Genomic DNA, 22,688 nt, shown 5'->3' on the forward strand with positions numbered 1-22,688 from the left:
TGGTAGTGATGTCGGACCAGATTTGGGAAATGCCTCTGAGTTTCATAAACTCATTCGCGTTGATGTTCATGGTGAACTTCCGTTCGGACATATGTTTTGCAGTTAACATGGTGAGCTCATATTTGGTTGAGCCTCACTGAATTGGTGCCAAGAATCTTCTGAGATATCTTCGGGGCACAATCTCTCATGGATTGAGATACATTGCCGGAAATATGAAACTGCATGATTATTCGAATGCTGACTGGGCAGGCAGTGTGGAGGATCACTAGAGCACTTCTCAGTGCTGGTTCTCTTTGGATTCTGCTTCGATATCATGGATGAGCAGGAAGTAGAAGTCGGTTGCTATAAGCACCGCCGAGACTGAATACATAGCTACAAGTATGATCTCGTGTGAAGCTGCATGGTTGCAGAAGCTCTTAAGTGAGCTGTTTTTACACATGATGAATACCACTGTGATTCTCTATGACAACCAGAGGGGGGATTCGATTATTGAGGAATCCCGTATTCGATGATTGCTCCAGCAGATAGACTCAGATACTGCCTTATCTGCGATACGGTAAGTCGATGAGCAAGGAGGATCCATCGCATTGAGACTGATGTACAGGTCGCAAATATTTTTTCAAAGCCTCGAGGAAAGGTCAAATCTATGACTTTCCCGAACGACTTGGAGTCGTTGAGAGACCTTATACGGGTCCTACATGTTGCATGCATTGAGCTCTAGGAGCTCTGGGGGCTTGGGGTACTTACTGGAGCAACATACGACCACAAGGCGACTCACGCTCCCCTGGTGGTGCGCTATGAATAGGACGATTAGTTCTTCTATGGGCGGGGATGATTAGTTCTCCCGTAGCAACTGTGGAACAGAGTGATTAGTTCTCCTGTGGGCCAGGATGATTTGTTCTCCGTAGCGACTATGGAACAGGATGATTAGTTCTCCTGTGGGCCAGGATGATATGTTCTCAGTGGTGACTGTGGAACAGGATGATTAGTTCTCGTGTGGACCAGGATGCTTAGTTCTCTGTGGCATCCACTAATAGGATGATTCGTTCTCCTGTGGACAGGATGATTAGTTCTCCTGTCGAGGCATCCTACCCATGCAATCTGGGACTCATGGGAAGTACCTCTCATCTGATCAATGAGCAGGGAAATGAGGATAGGGACCATAGTAGTATTATCGATGGACGCATCGTTGTATCTACCGTACTCCCTATGCTAAGATGACCTCCATTGATCTGGGATCAGTATGAATGGTTTGAGACACTCTTGTGACATTGATTTGGGATCAATGAAACTGATCTGGGATCAGTATGAGTGATTTGAGAAACTCTCTTGTGATTTTGATCTGGGATCAATAAAACTGAATTCGGTTCAGTAAGAGTGATGTGACACACTCTCTTCAGATGACACTGACTTCGGGTCAGTAGAGAATGGTATGAGACACTCTCGATCAATTCTTCTTCTTCATGGTTTAGCAGAGCAGAGCAGAGCTCAGCAGATCAAAGCAGAACAGAGCAGAGCAGAGCTCAGCAGATCAGAGCAGAGCAGAGCAGTGCAGGGCACTGATGGCAAAGATAGTACAGTCGGACATATGGATCAACGGATGGAGTTCTCCCTAGTTGAGAGGGAGTGTTAAAATTGGCAACTAGGGCCAAACTCCATGTGAGTCATCTTATTTATGGCAGCTGATATTTTTCTTGGATCCCTCTCATCGAGAGGTGTAGGATTGATCTAAAGATCATTCGATTCCGATAAGTATTCATGGAGTTATGAATTTATTTACGTTATAATACAATTCGTCAAGGTCGGCCAGCAACCAAATAAACCCCACATGTGCTCAACGTTTTAGTATAAATAGAGGTGGCCTTCAAGTCATTTCAACACACTTGGGATCTCTTCCTCTCTCTAGTCTTTGGGTTTTAGTAGGAGAAGAGATCCTAAGGAATAACGTTGCCCTGATCCAGAGGGCAGAAAGCCGGAACTGCCGGAAAAGTTTGAACTGCCAGAACTGCCGGAAAAGTCGGAACTGTTGGAAAAGCCGGAATTGCCAGAAAAGCCGAAACTGCCGGAAAAGCCGAAATTGTCGGAACTGCCAGAAAGGACGGAACTGCCGGAAAAGACGGAAAAGCCAAAAAAGTCGGAACTGTCGGAAAATCCGGAAATGCCAGAACTGCTAGAAAAGCCAAAAAAGCAAGAAAAGCAGGAAAAGACGGAAATGCAGGAAAAGTCAGAACTTCCGGAAAAGCCGGAACTGCCGGGACTGTCGGAACTGCCAGGAACAACTGGAACTACCGGAACTGCCGGGAACAACCGGAACTACCGGGAACTGTCGAAACAGTCGGAGCATCTATCTCCGAAGGAGAGCAGCATGCAAGGGACAGCTAACTAACATTGGGCAGTTGTATGGTACTTGGCAGCAAATACCCCAAGCATGTAATGTTACAGCTAGCATGCAAAGGACAACAAGCATGCTAAGGACAACAAGTATGCAACAACAAGCATGCTAAGGACAACAAGCATGCTAGGGACAACAAGCAAGCAAGGTGCAGCCAACACATAGGTCAAGATGGCAACATGGTGCAGCAATGGCACATAATGCAGTACAGTGATGGATCCAGTGATGATTAATGAAGCATGATGAGATGCAGCATAGTGATGATGGGTGCATCATGGTGCAGCGTAGTGAGGTGCAGCGTGATGACGAAATGCAGCGCAACGATAGGTGGAATCACCTTGGAGAATTAGTTGAAGCAGTGTGTCTTCAACTGATCTCATGTATCATCTTCTTAGAAATGATCTATGCTCTTATCTAAATAAGTCAAAGTGTTGACTTTTGTTGTAAACGTACTATCTCTCTAGTTGAATTCAGGCTTCTGTGATCCATATCAAGTTATGAGAAAATATTTCGGCATAAATCACATGATAGTACATTTGTCGACGCGTTTCGAACCAGCAAGTGTACTATCTCTCTCTCTCTCTCCGCTGAACTATTGAAAAACATATAAGAAGAATTGATCAAGGGTTTCCCCACATTGGGGTTTGTCCCTGGCTAGAGCCACAACTTGTGTCCTCTTGTCTTGGCTTGTCTTCTGCGATTTATGTTTATGTTCTATCTACAGTTTATTTTGATGCCGATGTGATTGCTAATCTGGAAAAGATATGGAGCTAACTGTGAAAATTGAAATAAATTACTCTAAGCATAGAACATACCTAAAATTAACATACCAGCATACTTCTGTGCAGAGGAAGATGCTCCTGGAGAATCAGCTAAGGGCATACCAGATGCAGAAGGGAGAGCAGATAGATGTCTTCCTCGGTCACTTGAAGGAGATCCGTGACCAGCTAACTTCCATAGGGGCCACGCCGGATGAGGAATTGATGGTGAGGACCGCATTGAACGTAGTTTCCGAGGATTGGGAGGTATTTGTCCAGAGCATACTGGGCAGGACGAGTCTTCTAGATTGGGAAGAACTGTGGGTGGCTCTTCATCAAGAAGAGATCAGACAGCTGACCAAGGCAAGGAGTAGCAGCAAAGGAGTTAGAATCAAGGAGGAAGAAGAGGATGCGGCTCTAGCATCTACGGGAAAGCAGGAGAAGAGGAAGAAGAAGGAACTTTCCAAGGTCAAGTGCTTCCATTGTGGGGAACTGGGTCATTTTGCAAACCAATGTCCTAGAAAGAAGAGTAAGGGAGAGGTTTCAGACTCGAAGGCAACGCCTGCAAAGTCGGAGAAAGAAGTTGAGAAGGAGGACGATTGTGCCATGAGTGCTCATGTGCCACTTGAGAAGAAGTGGGGAGACATCGAGTCGTAGCCAGGACGACAACAGGCAATGAGGGGCAGGATCCTTGAGGTACCCAACCTCTTGGATTATACCTTGCTACGGGAGCCTCGAAGAGTAGCAGCAGGACTGGCGGATGCACGTAGAGATGGATGCAGATGAAGCGACAGAGAGTGCTACAGTGCAGGAGTCCCTGGACAACGCGAGACTAGCTAGTTGCAACAGTGGGAGAGGCACGAGAGTGTTGCACCAGTGCACGATGGCACAGAGACGTGTGCAACGGTGCGAGATGCAGGGAGTTGTTGCAGCAGCGCAAAGGTCAGTAGAGGGAGCACTTGTTAGCGGCAGAGGGAGCTTCAACATCGAGAGTGTTTCTAACCTGACAAGGATATCAGAAGTTGGGTGGATCAGTTACTTACTTCTTAGTAACTGAGTTGCAGTGCAGTAGCAGTATGCAGCAGCATGATGCAGCATGATGAGAGGGGATGCAGTGCAGTTGTAGTGCTGGGAGGATGGACCAGCAGCAGCACGGATGCAGAGGGAGTTGTCGTACGGATGCAGCAGTGGCAGTGGCAGGGCCATGGGCAGCAGTACAGGATGCAGCAGTGCAAAGGATGTTGGGTGGGGAGGCCTAGCATCAACATAGAGACCGGTGCCAAATGATCATGGTAATGCTCAATGTGGAGTATTACTAGAGCACAGTCCTCGCCATAGTTTTAAAACTCCGACTTCGACTCTGACTCGATCGAGGATCGACTCCGACTCCGACTTCGAAACGATAATGACTCAGCCAGCTCGATTTCAATGACTCGGTCGTTGTAAAAAATACATTAAATATTTATTTATTTTTATAAAAAAACATAATTTTAAAGATTTTAAACATAATTTTAAAGATTTTCATTCATGTTTCCAAACACACAGCATTATAATATAGATGGAAGACAACATATGATCAAAGTAAGCTCATGAACCAATCCATTATATCAAAATGGTACCTGTTGTCGCGCGGATTGACACGACAACCCTCAGACCGGGGGCTGTCACTCTGATCCCCGATCCCTCCGTTTAAGCCTGTCTCCCGCGGCTAAAGGGGGTAGTCCCTGTGAGATGATGAGACCAACTGTCGACCAGTTGGTTGGGAGACACGAGATACGATATAAAAAGCACTCGATGGATTTGATTAATTTAGCAGACCAGTGCCTTAAGAGATTGTGGTTAAAACAATTACTTGTTAAATGATATAAAAATATGGACCATGAACAGCAATCATCTATCATCAGCTAAATCACAATGCTCTTAGAATGACCAAAACGATATCCAGCAATTGAGAATTTTCAAAAAAATGAATGCTTTAAACCACCATGAATCATAACCATTAACCAGATATCAATTTCGCATCTCGACTTGAAAATTTAGATCTCAGCATGAAAGATATGACAATTCCCGAAAATAACTGGATCTAAAAATTTCCACAATATTTTTATATTTTTTTTTTTTTTTGAAATTTTTTTTTATTTTTTTATTTCTTTTTATTTATATATATATATATATATATATATATATATATATATTTTGTTTTTTATAAAATTGAAAATAAAGTCCTAAATTAAAATATAAAAAATTAAATCAAAAGCTAACAGAACCAAAATATAAACATAACTAAATAAAACAAAATAAAATCTAACTATTTAATAAAAAAAAATTGAAATCCTAAAATTAATCCTACGACTAAAACGAAATTCAAAATTTTAAATTCTAAAGTTAAAACAAAACTTAATTAAATCTAACTAAAACCTAAGAATTTAAATGGCAAATATATACACATTATAACAAAAAAAAATTAAACCAAAAGATTTTTGACAAACGCATATATGAAAACCTAAACTAAACGCATATAATTTTTTAGAAGAAAAGTTAATACCCTAACCTAAGCGTGAAACTATATACAAATGTATAAAAGACTACTGCGCATCGAATCACTATAAAAATGCCGACGGCAACAGGATCAAAGATAAACCAAAAACGCAGGCATCGAAAATGGAAAAAAATGTTGAACGATTGAAACGTTACCTGCGGTGATACCAAAACTCGTGAATGGAAAGTCATCAAAACGCATCAAGAGAAATCGCGGAATCTGAAGAACGCAAAATTCGATTTACCTGGCTGGTTAACCCGTCTACGTGAATGAGGCCTGCAGTTATATTCTTCACGGTACGCAGCAAAATAAACTCCCACCGTTGACGCATATACAAACCACCTCGATCTATTTCGTTTCTCGATTCTTTTTCCTTGACGACGGGTAGATATGTGAGGCAACAGCGTGGAAGAATTCGTGTAAGTTTTGCAGGCGTAATTTCTGCGGTTTTCAGTTCTGAACGGTGGATGAGTGAAGCTTGAAATCTTCGACGGCGGACAGAGAAACCTCCATGCCTGCAACTTTATTTCCTTGATATTTCCTGAGCTTTTCTGAGTTTGAATAACCTCGATTTAAATCAGGTTTTGCTACCTGCTACCGCGCGTACTTGAGGATTTTGGCACAATGCTTAAATCAATAGCTGAGCTGGTGGTGCGTATATGGTAACGATAGAATCAAAACCCAGCTGTGACGTCTTTCTGATCGAGTTTTGCCTGATCATGTTGTGAGAAATTTCAACAATGCTCTGATCGTTAGCATGCCGAAGACCGCTGCGGAAATTCTGAATGGAAACCTGACAGAGCTCGGATGTTACTGAGACCCTAGCCGTCAACGTGAAAATCGAAGAAATGACTGAGCAGCTGCAAAACAAAAAATAAAACCCTAATGTAAAACCGCATAAAGCAAGAATTTGAAATCCTAAATCAGAATAATTTGAAACCCTAAGACAGTTAAATAATTTACAAAATTTTTTGGGCCCCTTAGCAGCCAGATTCGGCAGTAAGCACAGAGATATTTTAAAGAAATAAAGATTTTCAGATTTTCACTGCGAAGAACTTCGGAAAATCTCTCATGCAAATTTAAAATAAATAAACCGAATGATAGACCCAGGATCAAATCCAACTGGGCTCAACACAAAATGCTTGCAGGAGTTGGCTGGTTCAGCCGAGAACTTCCCCGAACGCCCACAAAATTTCCTTCAATGATGTTTTCTGCACAGCTCAAAACAACTGTCAATAAAGAGGGCAAAAATGTTGCTAGATCTCAGGAAGTAATGGAGATACCTGCCATTACTTCAGAAACCCTAACAACACCCAAACCCCAGCAAGTGAACAAGATACCTGTGCTCACAATACTCTACAAAAAGCTATTATTAACGGCTGAAAATAACGTATGCAGAAAATTAAACAATCTCACAGCATTTCAAGAGAGTAACACCAGCAAAGATATGGACCCCAAAGTCTTCTTTTATTAACCAGAAACAGATTTACAAGAGAGCTTCTTCAACCTTAGACTCACAGATCCAATGATCTGAAATGACCCCTAGCACCCTATTTAAAGGAAATAATCCCAACGGCTAGTTCGAGTGATCCATGTAGAAATGATCTCGACCGTTGATGAGGATCAAGACATCTCCTGATCTCATCCGTCGATTTATTCACTTAAAATATTATTATTTTATTAGTTAGGGTTTTTTGCTTTATTTTTTAATTTTTTATTATTTTTTATTTTTTTATTTTATTATTTTATTATTTTTATTCATTTTTTAATTTCTTAATTCATTTTAAAATGGATCATCGAACTAAGCCTTCGGAAACATCACCTAGGACCTAGGACTTAGGACTCATGAGGGGATTTAAAACATTTTTCAACCCTCAAGACACATTACATCATGACTTTTACAAATTTACATCTCAAGGGGACAAACCCACTTAATACAGACCCTCACAAAATACCCAGTTCTGCGACACAACTATAATCTAGCAGATCAACACACTAGGATTCTCCTAAAATTCCAATGACAAAATCCATCCCGGCTTTGGGGTCAGGTTTGAAGGAAAACTCTGCCGATCCATGGATCGGTGAGACAAAAAACCTCCCCGGACGTAGATTACCACTAGAAAGTTAGGTCCACCTAGGCAATTCACATACACGACTCATATCTGCTAAGATTATTTACAATTAATACATGCAGACTGGGTTTACAATTAGATTGATCAAGCTGTTGATGACTGCTGGATGGCACGGACACGCTGATCAGGTGCTGCCCTTTTCTTGCAAAGAAAAAGGGGGTGTACTGCATGGGTAGTTGACCGGTAGAGGTCAACAGTACCCAATGGCAATACATAGTCAACTGTCATACATGATCAAAGACTCAAAACAAAAAACACATAACCAAGGAGGCTAGAAATGGCCTCTACAACAAAAGTAAACTGTGACCAGACTCCAGTACTAGTACTACAGCTACTAGCTAGTAGCTACTGCCAGAGGAGCCAAGATCATGTCGATCAATCTCTGGATCATCATCAGAGTTAGACAGGGGGGCCCATGGCTCCTCATCATCATCGTCATCTCCAACTGCAGCTGTAGAAGTGGTACCACTAGCAGGCTGTGCAACTGCAGCAGATGAAAGCTAAGATAGAGTAGATATGCGGTTGCGCTTCTGTCATGGCTGAGCAAAGGAAGCACCTACAACTGGAGTCCTTGCTGGCTGTGAGACTGAGGCTGTGGATTGGGATCTGCATTCAACTGAACAGCATGTTCAAGTGCAACTGATGTCTCGATATCTAAATCTAAATCAAGATCCTCATCAGGATCAAACTCCGATGGACGACTCTCCACTACCCAATCTAATGTTGGATCAATGTCTTCCAACACAATGGGATCTGAATCAGGTCTTTTGTTCAACGAATGGTTTCGTCTGAGCCGAAGGTTGTATTGGACATAAACTAGATCATTTAACCGTTTTTGATCCAGACGTTTCTCTTCTTTGTGTTACTTGTGAGCAGGAGCGAAAACGGGAGCGGGAGTGACATTTTTAGAAGCTCCTGGTTTGGGAGCGAATCCCAGAGGAGTTCGACAACCAATGTCACTAACATCAAGGTACATAGAGGGATTGGTGCTCTTGATTAAATACGAGTTCCATACCCTAATACATGACAAAATTTAATGGAAACATTGCAATCCTCCAATCTGAAATCCTGAAAAACTGATGAGTCTGCTGGATTTTGAATGAAATCTAAAATTCTACTTTCTCCATATGAAATCCAATGAGGTCGAAACCACTCTCAAACATCCTGAGTCATTTCATGGTAATGTTAAAAAATTTAAGTAAAAGGATGAAAATGAAGATTAAGGAGAATGTCACTTTTACTTTAAGAATTTAACATTACCATGAAATTTGAATAGCATATCAATAGTAGAGAGCATTTGAGTGTGTTAAATAGGGTTTGGGAGGGGGAAATGGACCCCAAATAACATTTAGCTAATTCATAAAACACCTTGAAGTCCAAACCAATCAGCAAACCCCTTAAAATTTCATTAAAATAATGTTAAATCGTTGTTTTAGTGGGTTACGGGCCACTGTTTGTGACTCGGCCGAGTCAGTACGGGAAACGGCTGAGTTGGTCGAGTCAGCCATGACTCAACCGAGTCATTCAATGACTCGGCTGAGTCATGGTTGACTCGGCCAACCGAGCCGTTTTTTGTACCGAGTCACTTCGGAGGGCAATGAAACGGACCAACTCGGCCACTTCCGTTTCGAAACAGCCGTTTTTTAAAACTATGGTCCTCGCTAAGAAGTAGTGTTGATTTGGGGTAGCATCGAATGTGCTCTAGCCATGAAAATTGGTGGAGGCTAAAGCACATGAGATCTCCAAGACCCAGAAATGGTTTGGACAGATTGTACCCGATTTGGGAGATATTAAGATAATTAATATTTTTAATGGAGTTCCTAAGTCTAAACTTACGAAAAATAAAATATTAATGAGTATTAATATGAAACTGGTTCCAAAAATCATGGATCAAGCCCAATCTAATCCTAGTCACTGATTAGAGATTTAATATCGGTCGTTGATGGACCAACGAGAAAAGTATAAGAGGAGGCTTGAGAGTCAGTTGGAGAACACACCAAAGTGATCAGTCATTCATTTTGCTAGAGCGGGGTTGCTAAGCAAAGTTGAATCAGTGATCAGCAGCAAGGGGCAGTGAGTACAAGGCAGAGAGGCAGGGACAATACTGGGAGACCAGCACAAAAGCGGAGAGAGCTAGAGCAACAATCAGTCCAGGCGACACAGAGGCCAACAAAAACAGCGTAGAGCCCAAAGAGACTGCGTCATCCACGAAAAGGGCGGAGGGAGTGACGCAGAGGCTCCTAGAGGCTGCGCAGTGCCTCAAAGGGCTGACGCAAAGAGTCCTAGGGTTGACACAGGTCAGCAGGAGGTTGACGCAGAGGCCAGAAGGGCCAACGCTGAGCTTCAGTTGTGCCGGAGAGGGTTTCTGTGGGACAGGTTTTCTGAATACCTGTTTCCGGATATAGAGGTATCACTACCGTATATTTTTCTCTTTCGAGTGAGTCGGTTTAGGCACCTAGTTGTACTCTGATAAACTACATAATAATATAACCCTCTGAATAGTTGCTCTAATTTTCCCGCATTGGGCTTTTCCGGGGACATTTGTCCAAAAATAACGGTGTCACTTGTGTGCTTGTTTTCTTTCAATTGATGATCTGTAGATGTTGATATTGTACTTGTGTTTATTTTTAGTATTTACATGGTAAATAATTTGTTAAGTAATTAAACAAGTAGGAAGAAATAAACCAGATAGTACAGGAAGAATTTCTAAGGGGTTAAACTTAGAAATTCCAACACTGCACATGTTTTATGTTCTATCTACATTTACTATCAATGTTAATTTGATTGCTAATAATTGGATATTGTCATTGGGCTAATAAGGAACATTGAAGTAAATTGTGCTAAAGCATAGAACATACCATTGTTATCTAAATTTAACATCCTGCTTCAGACTTTGACATGATTGATCTAGGACTAATGCACTATTTTTTGGGGTTGGAGGTTTGGCAGGGGGATGGGCATATCTTCATGGGCTGGGGAAGATATGTAAGAGACATATTGAGGAGATTTCGTATGGAGGACTGCAAACCTATGGCTACTCTGATGATTACCAATTGGAAGAAGATGCATGCTTCTAATTCCTAGTTGGTAGACTCCACTTTATATCGTTAGTTGATCGGTTTTTTGATATATCTAGTCAACACTATACTAGATATATGTTTTGCAGTCAACACGTTGGCTGATTTTATGATAGAGCCCAAGAGGGTGCACTAGGTGGTTGCGAAACATGTCACTGTACCTAGAGGACACGGTGGACTATGGACTGAACTATATCCAGGGGGATGAAGTCAGGTTGACAAGTTGTACAAACTCAGACTGGGCAGGCAGTGCTAGTGACAAGAAGAGTACATCTAGATGTTGTTTCATGTTGGGTTCGTCATTGGTGTCATGGTTCAACAGGAAGCATAGATTAATGGCACTGAGTTCCGCAGAGGCTGAGTACATTACAACTAGTTAGGCCAATTGCAAGGTTATTTGGCTTCGCAAGATGTTGTGTGGCTTATTTGGTCAAAGGCTAAGACCAACTACGATATACTATGATAATCAAAGTTGTATTAAACTCGCGGTGAATCTAGTATTTCATGACAAGTCAAAGCATATTGAGATCAAGTAACACTTCATCCAGGATTGTGTTTAGAGAGGGGCAGTGAAGCTAGAGTACATACCCACTGATAAGCAGGTAGCAAATATTCTCACCAAGACCTTGCCAAGAGACAAGCATGTCAATTTCAGGGACAAGATGGGAGTAGTTAGAAACCCCTTCCTCAGTAAGAGGGAGTGTTGAAAAAAGGTACCAAGGAGGTGTTTCCTAGTGCTTTTTACTTTGGCCTAAGAAAACATGTGAACCCACTTTTTAGTGTGACTTTATGAGTTATTAAATTCATGTGACATTTTAGTCACTTTATGAGGTACTAAAAGTACAATGTACTTTATAATGTTAAAGTAACTTTATGTTTTTAAAGTGACTTTATGACGAAAAGGTACAAGGTACAAAAAGACAATAAAGTGACTAAGGAGGCTCCTCAATGAAGGGGAGACATAAGAGGGGGTCAATGAGAGATTAGATCTCCACCCTTGATCAAGGAGAGCTGAGATCTAATCTCAGCCCACAATGCCAGAGATAGGGCTTCTCATCATTAAGGAGATTAAAAAGGAGGAAAAAGGTAAAGTGAGAGTTCATTCTTATTGAGAAATCAAAAGGCTTGTAAATAAGGGTTGATTTCTGTGTCATGATAGTTACTTGTGAATGCTTGTTGGCTTTATTAAATTTTATGTTCTTCTTCTTCATCAAGCAATTACGAAAAGTATAAAACATGAACATCACAAGAGACAAAAAACACAAAGATGTAGGCTCCAGGCCAGGGCAAAGCCCTACACGGGGGAAAACCCAAACAATCCTCTTCTTATAGAATCAGATCAAAGTGAGATATCTAAGACCCAAGACCAATACAAGACTGTCACAGAGACCCAAGTCAGCCCTCCAATCCTTTTCTGTCAGTCAATCTGCCACGTTGCAGAGATATGGATGTCATTGATTGCTTGCTTCATTACAGAATTAATGCCACAGGGGCTTACATGAACAGGAACTGGCATTCCCTTACAGAATTCGCATCATATATACAGAGCTTCAATCATGTAGTAGCACAGAATTCACATTATACAGAAAGTTGCTCTACCACAGAAGTCCGCGCTGCATAGGGAGATAAACCATAGAGGATTCGGTTCATTCATGCCTCAGAACTTTCATCACAGAACCGAACTATTTCATCCACAGAAAACCTGAATTGAATGCCAAAGTGTGGAGCACAGGTGCCAATATATAGTTGTTTGACCATATGAAGAGACACGACTTTATGGGCTGGCCAACTTGGTCTTGATGCGACAAAATTGACTCTTTTGACTTAAAATATTTAAAAAAAAAAATCATTTATTACAAATAGTTCAAATGGGACTTTGACTCATGACAAATTTGCTTATTGACTCAATAAATCCTAGAAGCATGATAAACATGCCTTGACTAATGAAAATAATAATAATAATAATAATTTATTTTTCTTCTTTTGCTTTTACATAAAATATATAATGACACAAGTGCACTGATAATTATGAAGACCGAACTTAGTTGCATTTCCAACAATTCTTCATGTGCAAGTGTTGGAGAAGAGAAGAGCAAGCAGGAGGAGAAGGTAAGGAGGCTGAGATAGCAGTTGCTGAAGGAGAGAACACACAGCAGCAAGGAGAAACCACACACAGCCTGAGTTTCTAGGCTGGAAATCAGGCATGCAGACTGAGGTACAGCAGGCCATCTCTCATAGTGGTTTTCGAGGGGCTGACAGGAGTGACTCAGCATGGTTTTCGAGGGGCTGAAGGCAGAGACTCAGCATGAAAATCGAAGAGCTAAAGTGCTGGTCTGAGGCACGTATTTTTAGGATTGAAAAGGCAGGTCTGACAGTGCTGTTTTCAAGACAGAAAGGGGGAGCCTGTGCCATGAATTTCAAGGCTGATATTCTGAGCCTGTGGGCCAAATTTTGAGGAGAAAAATCTGGGCAGAGGGCATGAAAATCAAGAGCAGAGATTACTGACAGTGGTCTGAATTTCAAAGCAGTCAGAGGTACAGAATACTGGCATGAATTTCCAAAAGTGTGGCACAAGTTTCTAGGAAGACTGGCCTGATTTTCAGGGGAGAAATAAGTACCCTTGATGGGCATTTAATGCAGCAATAATTCTCTGGCATAAGCAAAATAAAATGCTCCTTTAAACTGGTTTTCTCTTCAGGGTTTTTCCAGGGTCTGTGATTGACCAAAAATCAAGTGTCTTAAATTCTGTGCATGTTGTGAAATTTCTTATCAGCTGAAAGTTAAAGTGAAAAGTAGTGGTAGTTCCTTGTGTTTTAGTTAAATTTGATATTGAAGTTTAAACTCAGTGATTAACCATGGGGCTTGGGCATTAAACTTCATGTGTAAAACAAATTGAAACCAGAAGGGGCTACAGACCTAAAATTTCTACAGCCCTCATCCTGGTTGCCAGGACCTTAACAACCCTGATAAATTTATCGGTTACAAGAGCCAACCCCAAGCTCAAGCAAAGTTATATTTGACTATGTTTTTGAACCTCCAGACTAATGAAATGTGTTGGTCACCAACCCTCCAAAATTCCAAGGAGGCAAATCCAGGGGATAAAAAGCCCAAAATTCCAAATAAGCCAATCTTCTCATTCCAAACAACTTGTCTTCCTTTTCACAAAATATCTGAATATTGACTGCATGTTCTTTCATATCATATTCTAGAGGGCTCCATATCATGTGGTATTGGGAGATTTTTAAGTTATATTAGAAGACTGAATTGAGTTTCGATTTTAAAGAACAGGGGAAGAACTAAAGAATACTCACACTTAAAAGTGAAGATTGCAGCACAAGATAACGCATTTCTTTAACAATTCCAGTATGAAATCAAGTGTTGAATATTATTGCATTGGCTGCTAGCTGCAACCCCTTGACAGAGAGTTGTTTTGAGTCTTGACAGTTGAACTTAAATAAGAAAATATAACCACAAATAGGATTGTACAAAAATATTCTATTGAGTGGAACCACACAAAATACCTAGAGTCACCTTTGGAATTGGCTCATTTGCGTGAACAGCTCGAGACTCAGCTTCCTCGAGGACCTGCTGCATCTGCATTAGCCTGGCAGACATCCTTCCATCAGCCCCTGACTTCGAACTCATGCATTGTACCCTGTAATCCATATTTCCTGCTCGTGTTCCCAATTGTAAGAATTTTCCCATCATATTTTGGGTGGTGGAGGAAAAACTATTATGATGAGAAAGGATGGGCCCCATTTTTGAGAAATAGTTTATCCTTGGGAAGAAAACGGTGCATTTTCTGACTGTCAGCTTCAGCATAGCCATTATATAGAGGCTCATAGATGCTAGAAACTTTGAATCAATCAATGCATAGTCGCTTTAGTTACAAAACCTGAAAGAAATAGCATGCAAACCATACATCATTAGAATTAACTCCAATATTTGTAATTAGCATTCAAAGAAAACAAAAGTATTTAACAAGAAGATATTAGCAAAAAGAATAGATAGCTGAAATTTACAATTTAGGATCATGCCGATATCTCTTAGTTGATTTCAACTTAGTCTTCCAATAGTAGCCACGATCTGCAGACTTGCTTGGAAACCTAAACCATTGAGGAATTCAGGAAATAAATACTTGTCAGCAGATAAGTATACATGTGGTCATGCCTTCAAATCTTGCTCACACTAAAGAAAAACAAATCAAGTTTAGTAAATGTAACAAAAATAATGGTAATGTCCTAAATCCAGAAGCTATAAGTATCACACTAAGCCAAGCTCTCGTAGTCCACAGGATTAAGTCTGTGCAGCATTGAGTTGACTATAGTGTAGTCCAAAGAAATTAAGGCCGTCACTATTGTTCCGCACTGTACTAATCCCATTTCATCTGGAAAGTGTGAGCTCTTATACTATCGGCATATTGTAACAAACAGTGTTCTGAGCATGGAATAACAATACATCAGAGCTAGCTGGATAAAAGAGAGCTCAAAACTCACAAAATTTGTTAGAAATGTAGGAATATTTAATGTGGCTAGTGGCCTGAGGAGAATCGCCAAACTTCTTTTTGAGGTCTAGGACAACATATGAATTCTTTATTTTTCAAGCATTGACTTGTTTATTCAAGTTTGAAGCCTTGGATTCAAAATGAATACCATGAAAGATATCATATTTTCAATTTAGTGTTTCTTTCGGTGTCATTAATGGGATCACTGTTCAGCCATGAAGCAGTAATATGTCAGGCTACCCACCAGGTTTCTGTTGAAAAATAGCAATATCATTCAAACTCTTGCTTTAATAAGATGCTGTTATGCTTTGTAAATGTTTGTAATGGAATGTTTCATGTAATGTCAATCAATCCTTTGGAAAGTTTATTGTTATGTAACAGAGACATAGAGAATGCATAAGATAAAAGGTACATACATGGGTAAATATCGATCATAGGGTAGACTGGTAAGAAAAGATGTCCTTCGTTGGCAGTTTATATTCTTTGTACCTTCCATAATAAGAATTACTTTAATATGATCTCTTTATTTTCCCAATATATGTTTCCATTATTTGGTTTGAATGCATGTACCTTTCTGTTGGATATTTCTTGCCTCTGATTTTATTACATATTGTGATTTGGTATGAACAAGCAGACTCTCAGATTATAGTTATTTAAATTTTACAACATGGTACCAGTAATAGTTCAGCAACGCATTTCATTTTAATCTTGGGAAAGCTGAAACTTTAAATCTCAAAAGGGATCAGGATGTTTCAGATATGTTTCCCGGCCATTTGGACAACATGAGGCAGAGGACAAAAGGAAAATTGTTGTGAGTCTTTCTTAGTGCTTTATATGTCCAGCTTCAAAATGTTGAAGAATGTAACTAGTGTCAGTCTGCATAATTGCATTAGAGTCATGATGTAATATATTTTTCAAAAGAAAGTAAAAGAAATTTTATTGTAAAAGAAATTGACTTATTAAAGCATGGGTTTGATGCTTGGGTCAATGGTCAATAGGTCAAAGCACCCATTGAGTGCTCTAGGATTTTTGTATTGTATCAAAGTCAAAGAAAAAGAATTATATATATATATATATGCACTCGACCTATTGAAGATAGAGAACAAGAAGTCATTTTTTATGTTGAAGAGAAGGATTTGATCTACAATTCAAAAGGATGCGAACTTCAGGAAAGGAGACATGTCAAGTAAAGAGTCAAGAACCAAAATTTCTGTCACAAGTGCAACGGAGTCTAAGCTAATTGCATGGGCCGAAGGTACAAGGTGAGTTTCAGAAATTGCAGTGAAGGAGCCAAAAATACAGGAAGACTTGATGTGAAGAAATCTGTGCTAACAGTTGACTTGGTGGAAGGAGGAACTCTATGTTTCAGTCAAAGGTCTAGGTTGTCTCAACTTGATTTGATTCTACTAGTGGAAGAGTTTGACTGGGTTTTCCCCTTCATAGGGGTTTTTCCCTGGCTGTGTGCCTATCTCTGGTGTCCTATTTGTGATCTTCTTGTTTGGCATTTATCTTGATGATGAACATAACATAATAATGATAATGAAGAATCAATATAATCACAAAAACTTGTCAAAGTTTGAGAAATCATTAATAAAAATTCTAATCAAGTACTGCCCTAGATTTCTCAAGATGGTTTCAGAGCTTGGTTTGATGGCATAAGGGCAGTAAGAGGGTCACATAGGCTTCAGAACAAAGAAGAAAAACTAGATCTCTAAGACCGAGCTCCTGGGAGAAAGGAGAACAAATTCTGGGCACATTCTAATAGCCTTTGCCACAGTGACAAGGCCACAGGCCTGAGCAAGGAAGAGCGAGAGGTTTTGAAGAGCATTAAAGCTCTGTTTCAGAAGTCCGAAAGGCTAAATCAATAGCCTTGTAAAGGCCGAATATCTGAATGAAGAAAACAAGGTTCTGAGACTTGTCTAAAAGCTCTGAAATTTCCACCAAAGGGTCCGAATTCTGCTGCCATCTCAGAGACCTAAAAATTTCAGAACCCTATGCATGTTTGTGGATGACCAAACTCCATTTGTAAGGACTAGGATTAGTCCTATTGACCAGCGAAGTGTTTCTAATTGAAAAAGACTGAAGACCGAATCAATTAAAGGAGTTGTAGGAAGGCTGGGTGTGAAGATACAGTCATATAAAAAGAAAGCCGAGATCCTATAAACCTGGGCATAAGTATATTTTGGAAGGCCTAAATTGCACCATATTTGGAGTAAAATTGCAATCTTGTACTAATCCAATACAGTGAGACACCTGAAACAAAAGCTAGCAGTCCTGTAGCATATATATATATATATATATACCTATACACATAATTAAAGTTTGAATAGCCCCATTTGAAGCCGACTTTTGGAAGTAATTGACAAAAAGAAGCCCATTCAAAAGGTATATGATCAGTGGTTGATAAAGATTCAGAATCTTATATCAGTATCTTGAAAGCCCTAGCCAGAGGATGATCTCAAGTCTACAAAGAAAGCAGTCAAGAAAAGAACAGTCTACAAGCAATGAGAAGAATCTACTCAGAGTATCTTGCACAAGCCTATGAAAGGAGCTATGAAAACTTCATAAAAATCAAGTATTATCTTTGTTCCTTTTGTCTCAATCTTCTAATATTATGTTTCCAGCTTTGTAAGAAAAGGCAAAAAGCTCTATGGAACATCAATCCTTCAAGGCAAAGGTATGTAATTTTGAGGTATGTATAACATGGTCATTTGTTAAAGTTATTTTAGAATCTAGTTGCATGTATGGCCCTTAGGTCTGAAAGTTTTCAATGTATCTAGGGATTGTGAAACCCTAGATAGTTCATATAGAAACCCTTGTTCATTCTTAAGAAACCCTATCCTATTCCATAAAAAAACCCTAGCTTTTGGGTTTATAGTTAATCTAGGGTGAAATGGGAAACCCTAGCAAGAGTTGGATTTGAACATAAGGTTTGAATCTAATATCCTGAACTTGTAATTATACTTGTATATTGTTCATGGTACTTGTCAATGATTGTTGCATATACAGAAAGAAATAAGGATGGTATTATTTCACGGTGAGAGGGAGCTCTTTCACAAGGAACTTCCACCTTCTCACAAAAGATATATATTATCTTTGATTTTCTTTTTCTTGAAGTGACTAAATTTGCAGGAATATTCAAAGAAATGAGGCTTGTAACCAGATTCAAAGGAATCTTCAAAGAAAGGCTTATAAGGAGCTTTGCTGCTAAAGAAGCCCTTCAACTAAAATCCTACAAGGTTTGCAAAAGAAAAATCTCAAGGTATGTATAAGTACTTGTAGTAGATCTTTTTCATATTAAAAGGTATGGTCATTTTGAAATTTGTTTTATATCACTAACTTTCTCATGTTTAGGTATTTTTGAACCTTAAAGATTATGTTAGGGCGATTAATCACTAGATTGAATCTACCCTTATCATACTATCTCTTGCCATCTTGTTCATTTTTGGTAAAACCCTAACCCTTGGGTTCACTGTAAAACCCTAGTCTTTCGATGCTTAGGGTATGTTAACAATAATGATGAACCCTTAAGTCTACTTAGGGTTTGATGATAAAGTCTAGAACATATACTCTCTTGATGATTATGATTTTAGTAATGTTATAAAGAAACCCTAACCTTGTTGTTGATGTCTATAAAACCCTAGCTTCTCAGGGTTTGGTGAATTAGGGTTTATAACGAAATATTTGAAATAATTAATGAAAGATCCTAGGAAATGAAACCCTAGGTGTATGTGCTTTTGTATGTTTGAAACCCTAGCTTGGTCAGAATTGTTGTATAACTAATTTTGGAGTTTGGTGTTTATATCTAGGGTTTTCGATAAAAGATTGATATAAGGAAATAATAATGAAACCCTAGATATGAAATGCTAGTATGCTAACTTGATTATTAATTTTCATGGTTTAATGAAGTCTAGGGTTTGTGACAAAACCCTAGTAGAATTTGACATAAAATTCTAGGGCATAATATTGAAGCCCCAAACGTAGAGTGCTATGATTGGATTACTAATTACTAACTTGATTCTATTGATGATATCTAAGACTTTAAGTCTTAAAGATGGAATGTAGGGTTTGTGACAAAAATCCTAGCAAGTTGAAGTCTAGAATATAAAAAATGTAACCCTTGTTTATTATGAACCTAACTAGATTTAGGTATTTGATGCCTAAAGCTTATTATTTTGATGCTTCCATTGTAATGACATGATTTTAATATAGTTGACTTCATGCTTCCGTATATTCGTACTTGGTTGTACTTGTTGAAGACTTGTAGATACATAATCTTCAAGATGTTGAAGATGTTCATAATTGAAGATGAATTGATGATGATGATAGATAAAGTAAGTTGCAAGAATGATGTATAAATGACCTTGTTGCCATAAGAAAGAATGATGTTCTTGAAGAAATGAAGCTTTGAAAGGTTGAAGTTTCTCTGATGTTACGAAGCTATTGATCTCCCTAAGTTGAGAGGGAGCTTGGATATAAAGAAAGGGTATATCTCCCCAATTAAGAGGGAGGGCATATTATGACAGTTATAGTGAATACCTTGAAGAAAGAATGAGATCATAGAATGAATGAAAGTACTACTAATGGATGAAGTTGCAAACAAAAGTCTTGATTGAGTTAAAAGGTGTTGAGTTTGTGTTTGGTGTTGTTGAAGAAGTTTAAGAAAAAAGCTTCCAATGAAGATGTTTGGATAATATGATGGTGACCTAAGCTGCATCAAAATGATTGAAAACCCCAAAGGTTTGTGCTTACTTGTATATATTTGAAAATTTATTACTAATTGGAGTTGTGATTGTGCAGGATTTCTCCTTTAGTAGGTTGAACATTTTTGAAGCATGTTTGGACTGATGGATATATTTGATTTAGTTGATAAGGAGAGATGAAGCATCTTGGGGCGACAAGATGCTTGGGAGGACATCTGGTCGGCCTATGTGTTGATGTCCTAATCCCAAAGTAGGGAGGGTGGCATTGGTCTTGGAGCTCTGACCTTGGATACGCACCTAGATCCTTGGGTTGGTGTTAGAGTGAAAGCCTAATGGTACCTATAGTGGTTGAAGCTTGGAACACACCTTAGTCCCAACCGAATTAGATACCTTGGTCAAGTATCTAATCTGTAGCACTGCGTGTGTTGTGACTCTTCATAGAGCATATCATTTTGAGATCTTCCATGTACCTTTGTATATATGTAATTATGAATACCTCCCTAGTTAAGAGGGAGTGTTGAAGAAAGTAACTAGTGTTGGTCTTCATAATTGTAATGTATTTGTCAAAAGAAAGAAAAAGAAGTTTTATTGTAAAAGAAATTGACTTATTGAAACATAGGTTTCATGCTTGAGTCAATGGTCAATAGGTCTAAGCACCCATTGAGTGCTCTAAGATTTTTGTATTGTATCAAAGTCAAACAAAAAGAATTATTTTGTGTCAAAGAGACTTCTCCACCAAGTCGGCTCCTTCTCCTATATGTCGCCCTGCCTCTCCTACAAGTCGGCTTCAAAAGAGCCACCATCTATTATATAAATATAAATGCACTCGACCTATTGAAGATAGAGAACACGTCATTTTTTATGATGAAGAAAAGGATTCGATCTGCAATTCAAAAGGATGTGAAGATTAGGAAAGGAGACATGTCAAGTAAAGAGTCAAGAACCAAAAATTTTGTCACATGTGCAAAGAAGTCTAAGCTAATTGCAAGGGTTGAAGGTACAAGGTCAGTTTCAGAAATTGCAATGAAAGAGCCTTAAATACAAGAAGACTTGATGTGAAGAAATTTGTGCTCACAGCTAACATGGTGGAAGGAGGAACTCTATGTTTCATTCAAAGGTCTAGGTTGTCTCAACTTGATTTGATTCTACCAGTGGAAGAGTTTGACTGGGTTTTCCCCTTCATACGGGTTTTACTCTGGGTGTGTGCCTATCTTTGGTGCTAAGTTACCAGAAACGTATAGAAAATTTGCCTGAAACATCATTCTCCATTTCTGAAACAAAAACGGGTACGATCTGTGCACGATTTGTTGAAATATGTGACTAGGTTCGGTCTCCATAATGACGTGTAATCATGATTTTATGTAATTGATGTAAAGAAGAAAAATAAAATTATTTTATGCTTGAGACATTGGTTTCATGCTCAAAGAAATTTATTTTATAGGTGAAGCTCCCATTTTGAGCTATTAGGTTTGGTCACCAAGTCATAAAGTCTATTGAGTCAATGTCATGTATTGTAGACCCATTTGGACATGTTACATATGTATTTGAGTCATTGTAAAAAGTCTAAAGATCCTCCAAGACCAAGTAAAAGCACCTCCAACAAGTCTGCCTTCAATAAAGCAATCAACCATCACTAAAGATCAAGTCAGCCTCAAGTCATGGCCAAGAAGCCTATATAAGGAGGCACTCAACCTCTCTCAAAGACCCACACTCACTTGTCACTCGAGCACAAGTAAGAAGAAAGGATGTGAGATAAAGGAGGACGAAAGAAGACAAGAAGATCAAAGTTTTGGGATCAGTTTTGGGTTGCTTCTCTCCACATGTGCGAAGAGATCTAGGGTCTCCATCTGTTGCAGAAAGGTCAAGTTGCAGTCACATCAAAGTGAAAAAAAATGGTGTCAACAAGGTCTAGTTTGAAGGACGAACTCACCAGGAAAGAGAAGGAGCCATAGTGAAGGCAAAGGAAGCTAGATCTCTCCATTTTCTTCTCTCATGTGATCTACGGTTTCTAAAGTTAGGGCCGAAAAGTTGCAGAAATTGCAGGTAAGCTGAAGTTGCAGTAGTTGCAATAAGGAAGGATGAAGTTGCAGTAAAAAGCGTTGATGAACTTGAAGTCAAGGAAGAAATTGATTTGGATCTTGGAGGAAGGCCCCCAAGATCTAAAAATTTAAAATGGATCTTGGGGGGGACGCCCCCAAGATCTGAAAAATTGAAATGCCAACAAAGAAAAAAAAATGAGAGAATACACAGTAAATAAAACCACAAAGATAATTTTTTTATTAAAATAGAGAATAATTGTAAAAGCTACATTGTGATGGACAATCTATCATTTTACAAAATGTGACTTGTTGCTTATAGTATTTTTTTAGTTACAATACCACGGTAAATTCCATAGGTGGGTGAATGAATACCATGGGTAGATGTCACTTACAATACCATGGGTGAATGCCACTTACAATACCATGGGTAGATTCCATGGGTGGATGAATACCATGGGTAGATGCCACTTACAATACCATGGGTAGATTCCCTGGGTGGATGAATACCATGGGTGGATGCCACTTTCCATTCGGATCATTCCTC

At 39.3% G+C, this 22,688-nt stretch overlaps 1 protein-coding gene across 3 annotated transcripts in view; it reads right to left on the minus strand.

Moving 5' to 3' along the window:
• The window catches only part of LOC149246344 (uncharacterized), a 205,086-nt gene extending 190,079 nt beyond the window's left edge, over positions 1–15,007 (minus strand). For all 3 annotated transcript variants that reach the window (XM_089455673.1, XM_089455674.1, XM_089455675.1), the window contains exons 1-2: positions 14,921–15,007; positions 14,420–14,793 (exon numbers count right to left, since the gene is read on the minus strand). In XM_089455673.1, coding sequence (XP_089311799.1) covers positions 14,420–14,741 — 322 coding nt within the window. In that variant the 5' untranslated portion in view covers positions 14,742–14,793; positions 14,921–15,007. The remainder of the gene's footprint in view (positions 1–14,419; positions 14,794–14,920) is intronic.
• Positions 15,008–22,688: the final 7,681 nt, after the last annotated feature.

This window comes from Pinus tabuliformis, chromosome 7, assembly GCF_031772625.1.
Source record: "Pinus tabuliformis cultivar Carrire ecotype Pingquan chromosome 7, CPIR1, whole genome shotgun sequence".
NCBI classification, from domain to species: domain Eukaryota; kingdom Viridiplantae; phylum Streptophyta; class Pinopsida; order Pinales; family Pinaceae; genus Pinus; species Pinus tabuliformis.